This window comes from Paroedura picta, chromosome 14 (assembly GCF_049243985.1).
Source record: "Paroedura picta isolate Pp20150507F chromosome 14, Ppicta_v3.0, whole genome shotgun sequence".
NCBI classification, from domain to species: Eukaryota; Metazoa; Chordata; class Lepidosauria; order Squamata; family Gekkonidae; genus Paroedura; species Paroedura picta.
In genome coordinates, this window is record NC_135382.1 from 19,147,807 (window position 1) to 19,170,677 (window position 22,871).

General features: G+C 44.9%; 1 protein-coding gene across 1 annotated transcript; it reads left to right on the forward strand.

The window, feature by feature from the left end:
• The first annotated feature begins 13,476 nt into the window (after positions 1–13,476).
• Positions 13,477–21,453, forward strand: FGF23 (fibroblast growth factor 23). Its single transcript, XM_077309965.1, has 3 exons — positions 13,477–13,790; positions 17,198–17,301; positions 18,965–21,453. Exons 1-3 carry the CDS (start codon positions 13,568–13,570, stop codon positions 19,355–19,357), a joined length of 720 nt encoding a protein of 239 aa, XP_077166080.1. The 5' UTR covers positions 13,477–13,567; the 3' UTR covers positions 19,358–21,453.
• Positions 21,454–22,871: the final 1,418 nt, after the last annotated feature.

The following is a 22,871-nucleotide window of genomic DNA, read 5'->3' on the forward strand; positions in this document are numbered from 1 at the left end:
CCTTCCATCCAACCAACCACCCTCCATCCACCCACCCACCCATCTATCCATCCATTATCGTCTACCCAACCCACCCACCCACCTACCCACCCACCTACCTACCCGCCTGTCTGCCTGCCTGCCTGCCTGCCTATCTATCTATCTATCTATCTATCTGTCTGTCTGTCTGTCTGTCTGTCTGTCTGTCTGTCTGTCTGTCTGTCATCTACTGCCAGTCTCGGGCCAGTCAGCTCAAGACATAATAAACTGATAATAATATCAATTTCCAAAACTAATCCCCCTAAAATGCATAGTTGAATCGACAGACCCATCCCGGCCCAAAGCCTCAGGGCAGATGCTTGGAGGAGGGACCCAACAGATCTTCCTACCCTGGCCTCCACCATGCGCTTGGTGGAAGAGCTCGCTCCATCTTGCAAGCCCTGTGGAACTGCACTAGCTCTGTCAGGGCCCTTAAGTCTTCCGGGAGCTCAGCCAGGATTAAGAAGCGACCACTCTGCTTCAGGCTCGTCATCATGAATCCTCCGGCAACATCTGCTGATTAGGCTGCCTCGCTGCTCACATCTGTCTCTCAAGTGGATTTGTTTTTGCCCTATTTGTTTATTTATTAATTTAATTCGTTGACCGCCTGGACTAGCTGGTTTATGGAGGTTTTCAATGAGAAAACAATAGAATACAATAAAACATTAATTCTAACAATAGAATGACCTAGAATGGCAGCAACAGTAAATCCCTCAATAACTATAACCATCCCAACAAACCTACCCCCCCCCCTGCCGGACCCCAGGCCTTGAGGAAGATAGTGGAGATATAGATGTATGACTGAATATCTCCCTAAGGGAAGGACCCCAAGATCATCCTTGCTCTGGCCTCAACCGAATGCCTGGTGGAAGAGCTCCGTCTTGCAGGTCCTGCAGAGCTAGATAACACGCTGCGTGGAATATATATGTGGATCGGCTTCAGTGGTCTCCGACTGATTTCTGTACAAAGTCAGAGTCCAGTAGCACCGTTAAGACCACGAAGTTTTATTCCGTGTGCAGTGTGTGTGTGCACACGAAAGCTTATATCGTCTTAAAGGTGCCACTGGACTCTGACATTGTTTTGTGACTTCTAACCAACATGGCTCTGCACCTGAATTTGATTTCTGTATGTTCACTTGACCTTCTTTGTAGGCTGACCATACCCTTTGGAATGGAAGTGTATCCTTGTTTTTCACATTTCATGGAGATCCCCTCGTTTTAATAAAAATGTCAGTTTTGTCCCCTTTATAATAAAAGGTGTATACTTGCTGTAGTTTTTGGTTTTGTCTTGCCGTCTAGACAAGGAAGGCAATTTGAGTCGTAAGACAAAATTGTGTTATAGAGTGTGAGACATTTTATGATAAGGCGTTGAAAGGCCAAAATTTGCTCCGTAAGATTGCTTCATCGGAGAAATATTCATGATACAATCTTGGTGAGAAACCTATATCCAACAAACTCTGCTATGTCTACCTAAATTTTTGTATGGGTCCTGTTACTGAACAATAATAGTCAGCCCAACATGTTTATAAAACTTTCATGAATACAGAATATTTTTTGTCCCAAGGAAATATGGCCAGCCTAGTGTAATGCCTAAATTCATAATGGGTTTGCACACAATAGTTGGGTGCAGGGATTCCCTCCTCGATACATTCATTCAGCCTAACCCACAGTCAACACGAGCCCGGCATGTCCTTGAAAATGAGATCCCTACAAAATGTGCAGAATTTAGTTTCCTTCTGGGTGGCTCTGTTGCTTTCATTGGTGCCCTGCCCTCTTGTGGTGACACTAATCTTTAAAGATTAAAAAATAAGCGTATTGTCAAAGGTTTCCACAGCTGGATTAAGCTGGCTTCTGCCATTTTCTTGGGTTGTGGGGCCGTATTCTGGCAGTTTTTGCTTCTAACACAGAAGAAGGCAAAACATCAGGAGGAAGAACTACCGGAACACAGAAAGCTGCACAACCAGAGAAAACTACTTTAAAAAATAAACATCAAGGGCAGGTTGATAGTATAAAAAGATAGGGGGAAGTGTCTTTCTTCTGCTAGTCCTATAGTACAAGGAGACAAATCTGACTCTAACCATGACACCACACTAGCTCTCTTACCCTAACAGCCAAATAAATAAAATAGCTACCTACGCAGCATTAAAAGTGTGCTGGGCATCGCTTGACAGGTGAAGACAGGCATCCCTGGAAGAGCGGCAGACCTGCAAAACAAATGCAGCGGTGTAATTGGGGATGGGAAAAGATGTCTCTGTGTTACTCTACATCAGGGGTAGTCAAACTGCGGCCCTCCAGATGTCCATAGACTACAATTCCCAGAAGCCCCTGCCAGCATTCGCTGGCAGGGGCTCCTGGGAATTGTAGTCCATGGACATCTGGAGGGCCACAATTTGACTACCCCTGCTCTACAGGCTGTTAGGGCAGCAAATGAAGCAGGTTTGCCTGCAGAGAAACGATATTTTGCATTTTGCAGCCAGATGCATAAGCTAGATCCAAAGGAGAGTCCCAGAACAGTAGAGTCAAGCTGCTGGTACAAGTTGACATCATGGCACCATAAAGAGCTGAAGGCATACTCACAGCCAATGGGCAGTGACCCTAGTGGGGAGCCCCATGCCCTAGCTGACCACCATGAAAAACAGCTGCACTGCTCCATAGAGGAACCATGTATATATATATTTTCTTACACAGATACCAGAATCACAACATTTGTGTTTTAAAATTCTAGCTCCAAAACCCCCAAGACAAATGGTGACTGTTTATCATTATCATAGCTGGTTCCCTTCAAATGAACTTCACAGGGAAGCTGCAATGTGAGAATGCAGAGCTCTCTCAGCCTCACTTACCTCACAGGGTGTCTGTTGTGGGGAGAGGAAGGGAAGGTGAATGTAAGCCACTTTGAGACTACTTTGGGTAGAGAAAAGTGGCATATAAGAACCAACTCTTCTTCTTCTTCAATAATATCAGGGCTCTCTCAGACTCACCCACCCCACAGGGTGTCTGTTGTGGGGAGAGGAAGGGAAGGCGAATGTAAGCCACTTTGAGACTCCTTCGGGTAGAGAAAAGTGGCATATAAGAACCAACTCTTCTTCATCACAGCAACCCCAGGCTTCCTTGATGGTCTCCTATCCAAGTACTAATCTGGGCCAACCCCTCTTAGCTTTAAACTGATAAGACTGGTCTAGGCTGAACCATCCAGGCCAAGGCAAAGAAAACGGAGGTAAAATCAAAGGTCTATCAGTCTACATCGTTTCCACAAAGAGCTCTTGCACTTCCAATAGGTTCCAGCTGTCCGCCTCATTCTCTCTAGCCTTTGTTAGCCCTTACACGTTTGATGCTCCCACCTCCCATAACTATCTTCCCACTCTGTGCAGTCCCCAAATGATGTGAATAGGAAAAGGTGCACACTTTCCTGTTTTGGTATACACAACCGGAAGCCTTAAGTAAAACGCTAATCTTGTTTGGTGGGAATGTCCAAATGAGCCAGGATACATTTCATTCTTCTATAGATACAGTAGATAGAAAGCAAAAATTTACTGCTCAAGTGTCAAAGCTGCGTTAATAAATGTTTATGCGGGGAAAAGGTGATTGGATATCCCACAGTTTACTTCTAGTAAAAAACAGGTGGGGGGAGTAATTTGGATCAAGACTGTGGTACTGAAGGAGTAGTGTAAAACCTTTTATCTCCTGTCACACCCATTCTGCAGACACTCTATTGGTTACTAATCAGTTATTGAGTTCATTTCAAGATGAACGGTTGCCGTCCACAAAGCCCTGAATGGCCTTGGACCCACAGAGCCACGGGATCACCTCCAGCTATGCTCCTTGGATAGCAGCTTCGCTCGTTCAAGGAAACTCTTCTAAGCGTGACATCCTGCAAATGGGTAAAATTTGGCAGCTCCCAGCTTGTGGCATGGCCTGCCCGAGGAGGCCCTGATGATTTACAGACCTCCTTCTGTCATTCTACAGGATATGTACAACCATAATGTTCAAGAAAATGTTTTGAGAAAGGAGAATGGACAGCATGGCACCTTTTTTAACAGAACAGTCCACTCACCATATTTATTGCAATTATTACCTGATTTTACTGCTTTGTCTTATTTTGTATTTCACATTCTGTATTGTTTATAGTAGATTGTTTCTTGTTCACATCAATATATCTAATTCTCAAAATAGCCCCATCTGTGAATATTTAAATCCAGAGATTGGGGCCGTAAACAGTCAAGACAGGTCTTTGTAGAAACCTGAGAATAGCCTTGTGCTTGCAGGAAAATCTGAGATGATGATGATGAAGAAAAGAAGATGAATAAGCAGTAACACTTTGACTTTCTGGACATTGAAAAAATAATATCAGTTCAGCTCCAGAATACAGTGTTGCTTGGAACAGCGAGATCCTGTAAAGGTACACCAGCCATTCCCAAGAAATTGGGCCAACCTCAAATTAAAGAACACGAACTATCAGTCAATAAAAGCAGTACCTGTGCCTTTAAAAAACAGCTCTAGGCTGAGGTCTCAGGAATTCCTGTGGTGGTTGCTAGGCAACAACATTATTGCCAGCATTCAAACCTTGGTTTCTGTCAATAAAAAGCAACAGGAGGGGGGACCTCTTTCCGGGGATATTGTGCTGTCCTGGTCCATCTGTGATCTGTCTGCCCTAGCCACCATGTTTGCTTGTAGGGTTCTCTTTGTCAGCCACATTAATTTGTAATGGAATGACAAGAACTTTTGCAGGAAACGTTTTTAGATTTTTTTGAGAATTTTGATGCCAGTTGATAGATTTTCCAGAATCTATGGATCTAGCACGTATGTGTGAAAAAGGGGTTTCCTAGCTGACATTCAGCTATTAATACCATTCAGGAAACATGTGTATCCTGTATTAAGCTGGTGGCGGCCAGGAGGGGGGAGTTTCAGAATTTTTCCCAGCAATATAGTGGTCTCTCTGCCTGACTGAGTTCATCCCCAAAGCATGATTCCCCCCCCCCACCCCCAATGCTGCAAATAGCATTCAAGGAATTTTACTAGATAAAAAGTACACTACAAAGAGAAATGTGTAGAGAGCCAAGAGGGCAGATAACGTATTTGGCAGCCGAGGCTCAGAAATTGCCCGCACAGGTTTGTTGACTTGGTTTGCTTCACGTAGGTGAGGTAAACCAGGATGTTTGCTGTGTGTAGGTTGTGTGACAAAGACAGGCCACCCCAAATATGGTCACTGCAGGATGTGTGTTTCAACACACCGCAAGGATTAAGATCTGTGGCCAGAAGCACATACGTACAAAGGAGCCACAGTGTATTCTGGTGATGGACTATAATTATTCCTAGAATATCACTGCTAGAGAAACTGTGCTCCTTAGTCCGGCTCACCAACACATGAACTTCCCAAAGCCCGCGATTACAACAAAGCTGACAAATGGGGCTGCATTTATGTTCGGTTTGGCTTGAAAATCTCCTAATAAAAACAGTTCAGTCATTTCTTCCAATATCCAAAAGAGGGGAGTGAAGATTTTTTTTTTGTAAAGTTTTGAGGGGCATCAAGAAAGATAAAGATTCCATTAACTTGACATTTAGGGTTTTTTAATTTATTTATAGAATCATAGAATCATAGAACCATAGAGTTGGAAGGGGCCATACAGGCCATCTAGTCCAACCCCCTGCTCAACACAGGATCAGCCCAAAGCATCCTAAAGCATCCAAAAAAAGTGTGTATCCAACCTTTGCTTGAAGACTGCCAGTGAGGGGGAGCTCACCACCTCCTTAGGCAGCCTATTCCACTGCTGAACTACTCTGCCTGTGAAAATTTTTAATCTGGTATCTAGCCTATATCGTTGTACTTGTAGTTTAAACCCATTACTGTGTTACCTTTCCTCTGCAGCCAATGGGAACAGCATCCTGCCCTCCTCCAAGTGACAACCTTTCAAATACTTAAAGAGGGCTATCATGTCCCCTCTCAACCTCCTTTTCTCCAGGCTGAACATTCCCAAGGCCCTCAACCTATCTTCATAGGGCTTGGTCCCTTGGCCCCAGATCATCCTCGTCGCTCTCCTCTGTACCCTTTCAATTTTATCTACATCCTTCTTTTATCTACGTCCTTCTTGAATTTATATACCGCCCTCCCCTGAGGCTCAGGGCGGTTAGCCATCTTCCTAAGATAACTGACCATCCAAAGGTGCTGGCCTCACTTCCCAAGCAGAGGAAAACCTGCCCTCTCTTGAACCCTCCCTCCCAGTTCAAATTAGCCAGGGGCTGCTGTAATTGTGAAAAATGTTTTAATGTTTCAATTTTATTATGCGACTGATTGTTTTAAACCGTGTTGTCACCCAGCCTGAGTTATCTAGGAAGGGCGGGCTATAAAAATAAACCTGCTTCTTGTTGTTGTTGAAATATTTTATATAATTTATTTCACCAATGTTTGGAGGTTGAAATGTTTTGATGTTTGTCACTCTTGGGACCCTACTTGAGTGAAAAGGCAGGATAGAAATGTTTTAAATGAACACAAATCAATATCCTATACCAGGGGTAGTCCAACTGTGGCCCTCCAGATGTCCATGGACTACAATTCCCATGATTCCCTGCCAGCGAACACTGGCAGGGGCTCATGGGAATCGTAGCCCATGGACATCTGGAGGGCCACAGTTTGACTACCCCTGTCCTATACAAATGCCCCATCATGCATATTCAATGCTGGAGCAGAACAGTACTGGGGAAAGGGGGGTTTCCCCATTGCTTACCCACCCCTGCTTATCCTCAAGGACTCCTAAGAAATCAAAAGTTCAGCTTCACATCTGTTCTGTTACTTATTTCCAGTTGACATCTTCTTCTGCTGGGAGGCAGGGTTATTGGGTGCTCCCTCCCTCCCGCTGCAACCCTTGTCTGAATATGCATGCAAATATTATTCACAAAGAGACAATAATCACAGCTTTTCTCCATGGTCACCGACACTTTCATGCTCAGATATTACCACACACATTGCATAATGTGCTCTTGCATTTGAATTTTCCTGTGCGAAACAAGAAAAGCTGCTTCGAAATTGCATTGGAAGTGCTTTATCCAATGTGTGAGGAATGAACCTGAGATCTGTGTGAACATTTTACCCAGCAGGTGCCCACAAATAGAGGCCTGAGAAAGTAGGCACCAGGAGTCAAGGGAGTTCTTGCCAATGTAAAGGTAAAGGTAAAGGTATCCCCTGTGCAAGCACCGAGTCATGTCTGACCCTTGGGGTGATGCCCTCTAGCGTTTTCATGGCAGACTCAATACGGGGTGGTTTGCCAGTGCCTTCCCCAGTCATGACCGTTTACCCCCCAGCAAACTGGGTACTCATTTTACCAACCCCGGAAGGATGGAAGGCTGAGTCAACCTTGAGCCGGCTGCTGGGATCAAACTCCCAGCCTCATGGACAGAGCTTTCAGACTGCATTTCTGCTGCCTTACCACTCTGCGTCACAAGAGGCTCATATTCTTGCCAATGTATGTCAGGGTAAATAAAAGCTATAACTGGTCTGGATGTTTTTTACCCTGTTCTGATTATTTGCTGTTGCTTCGCTGTGCCAGGGTTTGATCCCAGGTCCACCTGTGTACATGTTGCTCAGGTCCTGTGACATCTGCCATGCTGTTCTAGAAGTGCACCTGTGTAAACAAGAGTCCATCTCCCTGCCCAGAGCTATCAGAACCTGGGGACAAAAGTAGGCCACAGTCTTATGAAGGCCTGCCTGCAAACACGTCCCACTGACTTGTTTAAAATGTGCAGCCTGTGATTATTCTTGCAAGAGAAATGCCTTTCAGGAGTCATCCAATGAAAATGAACTGTAATGCTAAAGTGATCATATATATGTCAAATGTAACCTATTATATGTGGGCCTAAGCTCCAGACATTAAAAGTTCAGATACTGGAACATCTGAGTTGCATTCAGAATAGAAGAGTTTCAGCACCTCTGGTACAACTTTGGCGAAGTTCCTACCACTGAGGAACAGCTCCCTAGACACCTGAGAAGGAAAGAGACAAGTCAAGGTCAAACTTATTGGTGTACACACTTAGATGTTTTAAAGGTAAAGGTATCCCCTGTGCAAGCACCGAGTCATGTCTGACCCTTGGGGTGACGCCCTCTAGCGTTTTCATGGCAGACTCAATACGGGGTGGTTTGCCAGTGCCTTCCCCAGTCATCACCATTTACCCCCCAGCAAGCTGGGTACTCATTTTACCGACCTCGGAAGGATGGAAGGCTGAGTCAACCTTGAGCCGGCTGCTGGGATCGAACTCCCAGCCTCACGGGCAGAGCTTTCAGACGGCTGCCTTACCAGTCTGCGCCACAAGAGGCTCTATTAGATGTTTTATGTGTGCTAAATAGATATTCTTTTATGGTTTTTAAACATTTGAGTTCAAATAATACTGTTTCTATTTTCTAACACTGATTTCAACCCTAACCCTCTTGGTTCTTATCTGTATTTCATGTTGGGTTTTTGTTTCCCTTGCTGAGGTTCTCTCTCCACTGCAGCAGAAATACATTTTATTTATTTATTTATTTATTTATTTATTTATCTATCTATCTATCTATCTATCTATTTATTTATCTATTTATTTATTTATTTATTTATTAAATTTGTATGTAATGATACAGCTCCCGGACCAGCCAGCTTGTGACGGTTCACAACAAGACAAAAACATAAAATAACAAGATGTTCTCTTGACGATAAAATACAATAGAAATACAATCCAGTTATCCCAATTTAAATTGCAAGTTGGCAGGCATAACAATCCCTAACCAGACCCATATTTCTCAACTTCTCATTCCCGGCAGTGTCAGTCTATTATAGAACTGGACAATTGTAGGCCCCGGGGGGTCCAGATGTCACAAAGGGCAGGGGAGTAAAATGTGTTCTTCCTTCATTCCCCCCCCCTCATTCCAAGAAGCTTGGAGGTAGAAGCCATGTCACTCTATTGCAGCCAAATAAAATGGCTCTGTGGTGACTAATAAAATGTATCCCCACATGAGTTCTTGTGAGGTGCTTCATAAACAATTGAACAATCAAGGCTAGAAAACATTGAGGCCAGGAAATGCCTGCCTCCTTTCTTGAGAAATCAAATCTGCAAAAACATCAATCCATCCAATAGAAATTATCCACCACCTAACGTATTTAGAGAGCAGCCTTTAATTAAACACATCCCACTGCCATGAGGTTGCCAGCTACTCTTTAACAGCTGCATCACGGGCGGGAATTCAGCCACTGTGATCCAGTCCAGCCACAGGTGGTATTCCGCAGGCTTTCTTCATGAACCAGTAGGGTTGCCAGGTGTCCCCCTAGCCGCTGTATACATTTAAATTCATGTTAATGTAAATTTATATAGAAATTTGTTTTAACTATGTAAATTACATTGTATACTTTTGGTTGTTACCTGCCCTGAGCCAGCTGGGAAGGGTGGGCTATAAAAATAAAGTTGTTGATGTTCTTCATCAGATGCACAGAGCCTTCTTCCATTCAATGTTGTCAGATCCAGGTTGGGAAACTCTTGGAGATTTGGAGCTGGAGCCTGGGAAGGCCAAGGACCTCACTGAAGGATGATTAAGGTTGCTGGCTCCGGGTTAGGAGATACCTGGAGACTTTGGAGGTAGAGTCAGGAGAGGACGGGATTTGAGATGAGGAGGGACCTCGGTGGAATATAATTCTATGGAGTCCACCCTCCAAAGCAGCCATTTTCTCCAGGGAAACTGATCTCTGTTGCCTGGAGATAGGCTATGATTCCAGGGGATCCCAGATCCCACCTGGGAATTGGCATCCCTAGGTACAATGCCACGGAGTCCATCCTCCAAAGAATCCATTTTCTCAGTCCTCTCTGTGGTCTGGAGATGAGCTATAATTCCAGGAGATCCTCAGGCTCCACTTGGAGGCGGACAAACTTACGTGATCTTCCCTGTTCGAGCCCCAGCTAACTCAAGAGTATTTAGAAGAAGAAGAAGAAGGAGGAGGAGGAGGAGGAGGAGGAGGAGAAGGAGAAGGAGAAGGAGAAGGAGAAGGAGAAGGAGAAGGAGAAGGAGAAGGAGAAGGAGAAGGAGGAGAAGAAGAGTTGGTTCTTATATATAAACAACATGAGGTAGCACAAACACTGTCACGAGTGAGTAGGAGACATCCCTTGCCTCTCTCTGGGGCAGGGGTGGCACTAACCTTCCCAGGCTTCACTAGCACAGATATTTTGGACACAGTATCTGCCAGGGGACTGCTGCCAGGGCATCTTTACTGAGCCATGTTTGCTTAAGTTGCAAGCCTAAAGTAAATTTGCTTAAAGCCTGTTCTGTCAAACTCTGGCTATACAGGTTGCTTTTAAAGTCTTTTTTCCTCTTTTTTTGTTTTTCAAGCATTTTCCTCCCAGTAAAAATTATGATGTACAGCATATTAACTTCCTTCTCCTCTCATCGGAAAGGCATTTCTTGCTTCAGTAGCCTTCCCATTTAGCTTTTAATGATAAATGAAGCATTGATGTCTTTAGTGTAGTAAATGTACTGACTGTACATCCTGTCAGTGTTTCTTTACGACAATGCTGGTAAAGAGTTCAGTATTTTTACCACCATTTTGAAAATCACAGGTTTCACTTCTGGGTTTCCTGTTCAGAAGTTCAGTGCTTAATTAAAGAGGGACTAACACCCCTGCAGTTTCCTTGTGATATCTGGACAGGTATGAAGAACACTGCCCTTTGAAACCTGCCAATAGAGTACTGACTGATTCGGTGGCAATATCTGTATGCTGCTCTGCTGGCTGGGGGTAAACAACCTTGTCAGTTACATTTTCAGCAGTGCTACTTTCTACCATGCAGAATAACACATATTCTTCATCCCCACATGGAATATCATCCTTTTCCTTTGTTGCCTTCCCTATGGCTAACTTTGCCTTCTGGTACATAGCTGGTATATAACAGATAATTAATAACAGTAATAAGATTTCCACATATTACCAACTGCTGTTCATTTTTAAGTAGGACTCATTATAACAAAGATGATAGTAAATGGGGCATTTGGGATATAGGGTTTGATTACTTAATATCCAAAAGCATATCCTTCACTCTTGAATTCCATGGATGCTCCAGCTTGGTGTAGTGCAGTGGTTCTCATCTTGGGGATCAGGACCCTTTTGGGGGTCGAACAACCCTTTCACAGGGGTTGCGGCAGAGCAAGCAGCTTGGCCGGGGGGGGGGGTGTGCCATCCACACAACAGCCTTGCGGTGTAGATCAAGATAGACCATTTGTCTGTCTGAAGCAGCAGGAAAGAGCAAGATCGGCATAGCGGGACAAGAGGCAGAACTGAACTGAGAAAACCCGGGGATAAAAACCAATTTATACACAGTCATGAACAAGGGATCTTCAAGCCATTGGTCAGTTTTGGTTTAATTTCTGTGAAAGAACACTGGCATCATTTTATGGTTGGGGGTCACCACAACATGAGGAACTGTACTAAAGGGTCACAGCATTGGAAAGGTTGAGAACCACTGGTGTAGTGGATAAGAGCAATGTAGTGGATAAGAGCAATCTGGAGAACTGGGTTTGATTCCCCACTCCTCCTCCACATGCAGCCAGCTGGGTGACCTTGGGCACCATTCTCTCAGAGCTCTCTCAGCCCCATCTACCTCATGGGGCGCCTGTTGTGGGGAGAGGAAGGATAGGTGATTGTAAGCTGTTTTGAGACGCCTTTGGGTAGTAAAAAAACAAGATACAAAAAAAAAAAACAGCTCTTCTCTTCTCTTCCTTCTCCAGTGAATGGTGTAGTATATGGAACCTGCCTCTTTAAGAGACATGCTTAGGCCCTCAGTGCAACTCCCTCTCTTCCCAGGAATGGGTGTGACTTCTGGAATATGCTGGTTGCAAGAGGCTGGTTGGTACTTAGGGATCCAGCCCTTGTAAAGTCTAAGCAGATCCCTGCCTTGCTGCTCTTCGCCTTAAGGAAGGTTTGGAAGTCATCCTGCCCGCTGCATCTCTCTAGCCTTAGGACTGATCGTTTACCCACCTCCACAGTGAGTACACTTTACAGAGGAGACAGACACCACAAACCGGATGCTCATATTTCCCCATAGGAAGTAGTGGGGGAGAGGAGGCCCCGGGACAGGCAATGACTGGGCAGGAGAAACCAGGATGGGTTGTGTAGGCCTACACAACCACTGTAGAAATAGACAAAACCTTACGCAAGGTCTGAATATTGAGCATATCATGAAACGGTCCCACCAGTCTGGGGGCACAAAGTGTTGGTAATCCAGAGCTAGGGTTAGCAGGAGGGACTACAGAAGGGCGCAAGTTACCAACCTCCAGGCAAAGCCTTGAAATTTGGAATTACAGCTGATCCACACACAGGAGGGAAGAGGAGGGAAGCATTATGCCTCACTGAGCTCCCTTCCCTCTCCAACCCCTCTCCTCCCCATTCCCAAAATCTCCAGGAATTTTCCAACCTGAAGTTGGCAGCCCTACCCAGAGCCATTGCATGAAGTCTGACAGCTTGTCTTAAAAGCCTGGCCATACCAGCAGAAGGGAGGCCTCAAATGAAGATTTAAAGGTAAAGGTAAAGGTATCCCCTGTGCAAGCATTGAGTCATGTCTGACCCTTGGGGTGACGCCCTCCAGCGTTTTCATGGCAGGCTCAATACGGGGTGGTTTGCCAGTGCCTTCCCCAGTCATTACCGTTTACCCCCCAGCAAGCTGGGTACTCATTTTACCGACCTCGGAAGGATGGAAGGCTGAGTCAACCTTGAGCCGGCTGCTGGGATTGAACTCCCAGCCTCATGGGCAAAGCTTTCAGGCGGCTGCCTTACCACTCTGCGCCACAAGAGGCTCTTCAAATGAAGATTTAAGAACCATCAAGAGTCCAGGCTTGGACAGAGTATGGCTGAAAGTGGGGCTTAATTATGGCACTGGTCCAGGACTGGTTAGTTTCCATAAAGAGACAGACCTTGCCTCTCAAGCTGCTAAGTGGACCACTTGATCTCCAGACCTTGAGGGACCTGGCTCAGTACCGAGAAGGACTGGGGGACCAGTAGAAGAAGCCATTTAGGGGCACCTACTGGGTGAGCTGGTGCCTGTTCTTTATAGCCCAGACCAACCTGGACCTTGCTGGGCTGGGACCCCTGAGGATCAGGCCTTCTGTCGGAAACAGTGATGTATTTTTGGGAGGGAGACCTCGGATGGCACGCCACTGCAAGAGACCGGTCTAATCCTGATCCAGCCAGTGGGAAGCATTCTGATGTCAGAGCTTTCTTTTTTTCCTTTCAGATAACATTTGAACATGTTATTAGTGTCCCAAAGCTGACTTTGGAAACCGCACACACCTCCCTGAGAAACCTACGTGCATCCCCTGGGCTGTTGAGGTCTCAGGACATTCCTAAAATATTGCCATCATGAAACAAAAGGATGTGTCTCTCCCCCCCCCCTTACGTGATGTCACACAGCTGCCCTTTAAAAAGCCGCAGCAAAAATTGTAGGGAACCCATCTGAGGATTCGGACTCCAAAGACAAGGGAGCTACAGAGGGAGGGGGGAAAGAGACAGTGTCAAGTTTCAAGGTCCTGCCTCAGCCACTAAGGAAAGGGAACCATGGCCCGGGCCTCTCTGTGCGGCTTCCTGGAGTTCGTGCTGCTGGCAGCGTGCAGCTGGGAGGGAATCACTGCTTTTCCCAACGCCTCCCCGCTGCTCAGCCCCAACTGGGGAAACACAGACAGCCTGCTGCACCTGTACACGTCCTCAGCCAGGAACAGTTTCCACCTGCAGATTCACTCCAACGGCCACGTGGATGGGAGTCCTCACCAAACTGTTTATAGTAAGTAACTGGGGAGCAGGTGGAGAACTTTACAGCATGGGGGGACTTTTAAAATTTTGTTCTTTTGCCGCCATCACAACTGACTTATGGCGATCCAGTAGGGTTTTCACGGCAGGAGGCATTCAGAGGGGTTTGCCATGGCCTACTTCTGCATAGGAAACCATGGCTTTCCTTGGTGGCCTTCCATCCAGTTACTGAGCAGGGAGACCCTGCTTAGCTTCCGAGATATGAGGATATCAGGCTGGGCTGGGCTGTCCAGGTCAGTAGCAAAGGAGGAACGTTAGAGCACATTTTTAGTCCCTCTGCTCTCATAACGCTAGAACTTTGGATCTACCCATACAGCTGACAGTAGAGTCAGCCCAGGGAAAAGAAAATGCTTCTACAATTATCAAAATGCATAACAGAGTTATGGAATTCACCATCACCGTTTTGCGTGGTGCTCTTTGGCTCAAGCCCTTTCCAGAGGACTGATGTAGTGGTTAGCAGTGCCGACTTCTAATCCGGCGAGCGGGGCTTGATTCCACGCTCCCCCACATGCAGCCAACTGGGTGAACTTGGGCTCGCCACAGTGCTGATAAAGCTGTTCTGACTGAGCAGTGATATCAGGGCTCTCTCAGCTTCACCCACCTCACAGGGTGTCTGTTGTGGGGAGAAGAAGGGAAAGGCCACTTTGAGACTCCTTTGGGTAGAGAAAAGCAGCATATAAGAACCAACTCTTCTTCTTCCGCAATATCAGGGCTCTTTGCCTCACCTGCCTCACAGGGTGTCTGTTGTGGGGAGAGGAAAGGGAAGGCGACTGTAAGCCGCTTTGAGACTCCTTCTAGTAGAGAAAAGCAGCATATAAGAACCAACTCTTCTTCTAATGAACATAGTGGGTGGCCACTGGTTTCTCATTCACTCATTCACTCACTCATTCATACATTCAAAGGTTTGCAGACAGCCTCTTGCTTACAGCTCTTTGCACATGTGGCTCTGTCAGGAATTCTGCACAGAGCACATATGTGTGCACAGTGTAGCAAAGATTCCCACCCCAGTGCATCCTTATTATCTGAGGAGCACTTTAGATAGCTTTTAAAGAGGATTGGACCTGTTAATTTGTTATTTTTCTTGAATCAAATGCTTTTATGGAACAAAAGTAATATATTTAAATATGGGCATACGATATGGGCAGACGATAGTTACTGGCAATGAGGAATGAACTGAAAGTCTCTTTCAGAAAAAATATACCTGTGAATAACGGAGGTAGGACACTCTGTATCTGGACTTCCAGGACAAATCTAGTTGCTTGAAGGCAAATACTGTCTACATGACCCTTGGTCTGATTTGCTAGGGTGCTAAATGTTCTTTCTGTGCTGTGCCCAAAAGGCAATAAATGAAGAAGAACAAGCAAAGCTCATTTGATCATTTAAGAATCATTGCACAAATTGGATTACCTGGAAAGAAGTCCCACCCAAAATAATGGATCCTGGTCCAGACTAAACAGATTTAGAACTCGTGGGGGAAAACTTAGTTTTCTCTCCCCCACAACTAGCTTTTTAGAAACTGTTTGCTCATAGTTAGGATTTAATTGGGGCTGTTTGGGGGGTTGTGGTATTTAGGGAGCAACCCGAAGCAGGTCTACTTGGAAGTAAGTCCTAATTCATTCAACAAAGTTAGGGTTATTATTTATTGGGTTGTTTGTTTGTTTATTAACTGCCACTCCCGGACCCTGCTGGCTCGTGGCGGTTTACAATAGAATTTAAAACTCATATAGAAAACATACAAAACTGTAATACTGGTGGCAAAAAAACACTCTATGAGCCTCCCCACTTCCACCCATCCAAACCCAGTGGGGTTGGATTCCCCACTCTCCCACATGCCGCCAGCTGGGTGACCTTGGGCTTGCCATGGCACTGATAAAGCTGTTCTGACCAAGCAGTAATATCAGGGCTCTCTCAGCCTCACCCACTTCACAGGGTGTCTGTTGTGGAGAGAGGAAAGGGAAGGCGACTGTAAGCTGCTTTGAGACTCCTTTGAGTAGAGAAAAGCGGCATATAAGAACCAACTCTTCTTCTTCAGTAATATCAGGGCTCTCTCAGCCTCACCTCCCTCACAGGGTGTCTGTTGTGGGGAGAGGAAAGGGAAGGGGATTATAAGCCGCTTTGAGACTCCTTCAGGTAGAGAATAACAACATATAAGAACCAACTATTCTTCTTCTTCTTCGGACAGTTAAATAAAAAGGTGTTCAAACTACCTTTCTCAATCGGAGCAAGTGAAAGAATAGTAGCCTAAATCTCACTCCAGTTCCCGACTAGGCACAAATGCAGCCCTACAATTTAAATCGGAATCCCTTTTCCTTTCACCCACCAGGAGGGTTTAACCTTGGTTAAGGGAAGGGGAAGGAGAAGGACGTGTAATCCCCAGGATCACACACATTTCTGTTTAATGAGCCATTCAGTCAGTGGTTTGGATGCAGCCTTCTTTTTCTTTGTTTCCCCACACTTAACATTTTTAAAAATCACGCGAATGACAACGGTCCAGTGATATATCTAAAATATAATAAGGAATAATGAAACATTCAACATCAACGGATATAGCCTCAAAGCGGCTTACAATCAAAGCAACCTCAAAGCACAAATAGATTTTTAAACTATCATTAAGAGCATCCAGCATATAAAATCACTTATACTTCAAGAAGACAAGAATCAAACCAAGAGACAAAGGGAGTGCTTTAAGCTAGCAGCCCTATCTTTGCTGGTCAAACTATTGAAATAAAATCAAAGCCGAGGTGCCACTGTTGAAAAGGCCCTACCCCTCAAAGCCATCTACCTCGTTTTAGAGGGCAGATCTATCGGGGCGATAGGGATCTATGGAAGCAATTGCCTTTTGAATATCCTGCCCCATGTCATTTAGGATTTTAAAGGTCATAACCAACATTCTGATCTGGGCCTGAAAGCAGATGTGCAAGAAAGCCACAGCCAGATTCAGGGGTTGTCAAACTGCGGCCCTCCAGATGTCCATGGACTACAATTCCCATGAGCCCCTGCCAGCATTCGCTGGCAGGGGCACATGGGAATTGTAGTCCATGGACATCTGGAGGGCCGCAGTTTGACCACCTCTGAGATAGATAGTCAGTACGCATCTTGATGGATGAAGCATCTAACTCAGCTTTGTGGGTTGGATCCAGGCTGGTCCCCTATCACCTTGGAGCAGCATTTCATGGAGATTTGTAAACTACAGTGGGGAAGGCAGGAAAATTTGATTTTCACCACTGGAATATTTGGTTGGGATCCAACCTCATGTTTGAATGAACTTTAGGGAGGGCTAGCAAAAATGCTAGGAGTGACCTATGGGATGCTGTTGGCCATGTCTCATTTAAAGTGTGGAAAGATACCCTAATATTTGTCTACTTGGTTTCCCTTATCCAGGTGCCCTAGCCATCAAATCTGAAGGGGCAGGCTTTGTTGTGATAAGTGGAGTGAAAAGTGGGCGCTATCTCTGCATGGACCTCAATGGGGATATCTTTGGATCGGTAAGTCTTCCTCGTGCATACTTTAATTGGGTATGCAAAATTATCCTTATCCCAGTGACCTAAGTTATGGTTCTTTGCCAAGGAAGTGACACTGACTGGAATAGTTTTGATCAAGGCTTAGAGTATCTTATGCAAGCCTCCATCTTTCTTCTGCCAATGCTTCACCATGACCCACAGAGCTGTGCCATAGAGGAGGTGAAGAAGGCTGCAACTCCCCCACTCTGCCATAGTACTAGGGATTTAGGTTTGATCCAAGCAAGAGGATCTGAAAGTTCAGCACAACCAGTTCAGTGTAAAGAATACCCAGCAGAACCTAGTGCCAGTTGGTGTCAGAGTCATAATAAATTCAAGTGGCAGAGGGGGATTTTGCAAGACCAGTAGAATCAATTACAATATGCAGAATGTCCAGTAAAACCCAATGCCATTGGCATTGCAAGCTTAAAAGGACCAGTCTCAAAGCACAGAGTCACAATAAATCCAAAGAAGGGGTGGGATTTTGCAAGGTCTGTGCAAGAAAATGAGAAGGGAATACAAAGGAACATGGGCAAACCCTCTTGAAATCAACAAGACTAGTTTGACCCCCCTGTTGCTTTGAAGTTCAGTAAACCTTTAGATTGAGCGTACACAATCTGTCTGGAAAGGTATCCATTCACAAACTCCATAAAAAGCTTGAAAGTTCTTGCCAGTTGACCTGCCACGAACTTCACTTCACAATCTACAAAATGGCCAAAATTCACCACAAACTTTAGTTCGTGAGCTGGTCATGCCCATCCCTACTGCCTGGTCCTCCTCCTCCTCTTTCACAACAGGAAGGAAAATTGCATTATTTTTTGCTGATTTCTCATTGTCCTCCAATAAATTTACCGATAGCATTTGGCAGTTCCCCCACCCCCAAGGATTGGTTTGTGTGTGTTATTGAGAAAGAAGCACTGACTCTTGTGTAGTTGAAAGAAGAGAGATAGGGGTATTGGGAAAGGCTGACTGGCGCCCTAAGCAAAGATAAAGTCATGGATGTAACTCTGCTTAGGATGGCATGTCTTCTGTTGCATGTCAAATGCTGTTGCCATTTCATGTCGATGGTTGAACAATGCTGAGATATCATTGCCTAACAGTTCTTAGTTGTTATCAGCAGAAGCTCAGCCGTAGAGCTTATGCGTCACACGTAAGATTCCAACTTCCATCCCAGGCATTAAGAGTTAAAAGCATAGAGTATTAGGCGATACGAAAGACCTTTGCCTAAGACCCTGACGAGAGAGACGCTGCCAGTCTGAATAGCTACACTGAAGGACTCAGTACAGAGCGGCTTGATGTGTTTATGTTATCCTGAAATGCAACATTTTGAAATCCATTATCACAGAATCCCTATCCCTATCATGTACAGCCATGCTCAGGTTTTGCAGACTGAAGGCCATGGCCTCCTTGATTGAGTCATTCCATCTCCTGTCAGGTCCTCCTCTTTTTCTGCTATTTTCAACTTTTCCTAGCATTATTGCTTTTTCCAGTGAGTCTTATCTTCTCAGAATGTGACCAAAGTCTGATCGCCTCATTTTGGTCATTTTAGCTCCAGGCTTGATTTGAGCTCAAACCCACTGAGAATGCATGTCTTTTCTAAATACACACATTGCAGCTCTCGTTTTAATATTGTCCTGATTGTTTTCTTCAGCCCTACTTCAGTTACGAAGACTGCACTTTTAAACATTGGGCCCTGGAAAATGGTTACGACGTCTACCAGTCTCCAAAACACCACTTCCTAGTCAGCCTGGGCAAAGCAAAGCAACCTCTGTTCCCTGGTATGAACCCACCACCCTTCTCCCAATTCCTGTCCCGACGGAATGAGATTCCTTTACTCCAGTTCAACACGCCGGGACCACGCAGGTTTACAAGAGATGCCAACACAGATCCCTTTGGCAGCATCATCCAAGCACCGAACAGCCTGAGAGATTCACAGAAGCTGCAAAAGCCCAGCGTGCAACCACCCCTGCCACGCCATTCTGCTGGGGACAACAACATAGACCCGCTTCGTGCGATCATCCACAGAAATAACCTCCATGGTTAAATCAGAACGGGAGCCACGTCTGGGCAGCACCTTCATTGCTGCTTTGACCCAGAACATAACCTGAACAACTATTTTGAAAGTCCCTGTTGAACTGCTATAGAGCCCGAAAATGTGTGTTTTTTTCAAGCAACCTATTCAGGATAGGACTTCAACTTAAAAAAAAAAAAAAATTTAATGATGCGTCCATGCACTCACTTGCAAGCCCTACCCTGAATTGCTATTGGGCGCTTTTATTTTCTTTTTAAATTTGGTCTTCCTTACACTGGATGAAAGGAGGCCTGATGTTCTAAGGTGGTCAGCCACATCATTTTGGTAGTGAACCCTGGGCAGGAAGAATAGCTTCTGAGATTACATTAGCGTGTCTTCCCCAAGAAGAAGAGTTGGTTATTATATGCCACATTTCTCTACCCGAAGGAGTATCAAAACAGCTTACAATCTCCTTCCCATTCCTCTCTCCACAACAGACACCTTGTGAGGGAGGTGAGGCTGAGAGAGCCCTGAGTCTACTGAAGAAGAGTTGATTCTTATATGCCACTTTTCTTTACCCGAGGGAGTCTCAAAGTGGCTTAAATTCGCCTTCCCTTTCCTCTCCCCAAAACAGAAACCCTGTGAGGGAGGTGAGGCTGAGAGAGCTCTGATATTCCTGCTCAGTCAGAGCAGTTTTCTCAGTGCTGTGGTGAGCCCAAAGTCACCCAGCTGGCTGCATGTAGGGAAGCGCAGATTCAAACCCGGCTCGCCAGATTGGAAGTCCGCACTCCTAACCGCTACACCAAGCTGCAGTGTCCAGTCAGGCTCTGTGCCTGTTGATGTTGTTCAAATCCTGTCTTTCTTTAACTAGACTTTCCCCTCCTCTTTCTCTGCTTCTTAGACAAAAACCTTAGCTGACAACACACACAAAAAAGTAATGGTGCTACAGGTGCAACCAACTTTGGGGTGTGTCCCAACTCTGGGCTCCTCCCCCCACCAAAGATCAAAGTAGATAATACACACACATGGAGCTTGGCAAAAGGGATTTTAGCAATACTTGAGGGTGGGAGAAGGGTAAGAGCTACAGTGCTTGAATACAAAATACACTCAGGCTCATGGGTCTCCTCCTATGGCCCTGCGTGTCCAGAATATTAAACCCCTCTATCCTTACGAGCTGTAAGTCAGTACTAGAGGTTATTAGTTTGCACTGAGCGGTACGGGAGGGTGGTATAAAAATCAAATAAATTCATATCCTTATATACAATATAGCAAAAAGCCTCACCACAAATGGGCATCATTCTGCTGGCATCGATCAGAAGAGCCGACCTCCGAGATTGGCAGAATCCTGTGAAATATCTCTGAAGGACTTGGACCACTTCAGAGAGCAGACTATTCATAGCCTTATTTTTAATAAGGGTCCCACAGATGGAAAGCTAACTTGGCAGGAAGAAGGGTTTCACCCATCCCTTGCCTTGAGATGGGAGTACATGCTGACTTGGGAGTACAAACTCATCTTCTGCAGGCAGTGAAAATGATGCTGGAAAAATCATGCTGGGGTTCGACTTTTACTTTGGTGAGCACCAGCATTTTCATGTTCAAGCTCCACTGCAATGAAATAACACTACACATTATTTTAAAATTTTATTTATTTAACACATTTCTATGTCACCTTTCCACTCAAATAAGATCCTCAAAGCTTCAGATTTTTCTGTGGCATACTGTAAACATTTCTGTCTTCCAGTTTGCTTTCAGCTGCACTAAACTCTTCAGAGGGCTAGCTCTCATGGGTAGCCAACTGGTCCAGTTTGGCCAGACTGCTCCTGGGATCCATGCCAGTCAACATGGGCCGTCTTTGGGGGTAGACAATTGGATTTCAGTGATTTAGAGTTCCATGATTGATTTCTGCTTAGGACAATTTTATTTTTGCTGTATTTTTTTTTTAAGCCTACCTTTCCTACTTAGCCCATGGTGGCTGGTAAATTGCCTACTATATGTACAGGACTGCACTACTGGAAAATGTAAAATTGTTTTCTCTGGGGAAATGTCATTTTTTAAAAAGATGAAGCAACTAAAAATGTGGGTGTTTTAGAATGAAGTGTTCAAAAGGGGGGCATCACTTGCTAATAAGAAACAGGGTTAATGCATTTTTATATTGCCGTATTTATTTATTTATTTGAATGATTTACACTTATTGCAGACGTATTTATGAGTATTTATGATGATGCATCCCTTGAATTTCCTTTTTTAATTGAATATCTAAATAAACATTTCATTTTTCTCAGTAAAAAAGAAAAAAAGCCTTTTACTGTGGTTTTTGACTTCCTGTGCCCAAGTATCGTCTAAGCCAGGGGTAGTCAACCTGTGGTCCTCCAGATGTCCATGGACTACAATTCCCATGAGCCCCTGCCAGCATTTGCTGGGAGGGGCTCATGGGAATTGTAGTCCATGGACATCTGGAGGACCACAGGTTGACCTCTGGTCTAAGCTGTCTGCTGTGAGGAAATCAAGAGCCAGAAGGATTGCAATGTAGCTTTCTGAAGACGCTCTCACAAGATTTGTAAGAATCCTGTCTCCTCGTTATGATAGTGATGTGCATCTAACAAACCAACATATGAGTAGCTGACACCACCCATCATTCCGTCTCCCGGTTTTCTTTTTCAATCTTAAGATTGCTCTTAGAGTTCTGGTGGAGTTTAATAGGACATCCCCAGTACTACTTTTTAGATCTGGGGATCTCCACCTCCAGTGATTCGGTGAAGGAGTTTAATCCTCTTACGTTTTCTAGCTTATCTGACTTCCTGGCTTGGAACTAGCATTGCATGACAAAAAGGAAAACGTACTCAGCACAGCTCGGCATGGACAAGGAATAGACCAACCGCTGCAGCAACGGAGAATGTTTGCTATATAATTTCTAGTGCAATTATAGAAGGAATAGGGAAAGGTGCAGCAGACAAGCTTGCATTATTAAACTGGCTTTTGAAATTGCATCAAAAGAAATGCCTCGTATTTAACCTTGCACACATGGGGGGGGGAATATAGGGGTGTATAGTATGGCTTGCAAGAAGACACTAAAGAGTAATTCTGTTGTTTCTGCTTAAAGATATGGAAGTGTTCTGTCAGATTTTTGACCACCATGCTCTTCCCAGTCTCTTCTATGGAGTTTATACCTTCCATGGATTTTCACATTCCACCAGGTTTCTGAAATATTGAACCTTTAGCACCAAGCAATCGAGCTTCCTAATCTTTGCTTGCAGGCTTCTATCACTTGTGTATAAACCTATTTACCTTATTTCTCCTAGTATTCTCGGTGAACAATATTTCCCATTGGTCTCTTTACAGGACTCTTACATCAACATGCCTTGTAGAGTTCTAGCCTGCTGCATTTGGGTGATGTAGACTGTTTACCACATCATCTAGTGTCAATCCCAACCATGTGCCCCCCCCCCCAGCTCTTGACAGCTCTCCTTCAAGAGCCAGTTAAAAAAATTCTGTACAGCTTTCTGCAACATTAAGCATTAACACTCTGGTTCCCTTTCCGTTCAGGTTC

Coding starts and splice junctions, on each gene's coding strand:
- FGF23 (XM_077309965.1), top strand. CDS start 13,568: ATGGCCCGGGCCTCTCTGTGCGGCTTCCTGGAGTTCGTGCTGCTGGCA. Junction 13,791..17,197: donor TCCTCACCAAACTGTTTATA/GTAAGTAACTGG, acceptor TCCCTTATCCAG/GTGCCCTAGCCATCAAATCT. Junction 17,302..18,964: donor ATGGGGATATCTTTGGATCG/GTAAGTCTTCCT, acceptor TGTTTTCTTCAG/CCCTACTTCAGTTACGAAGA.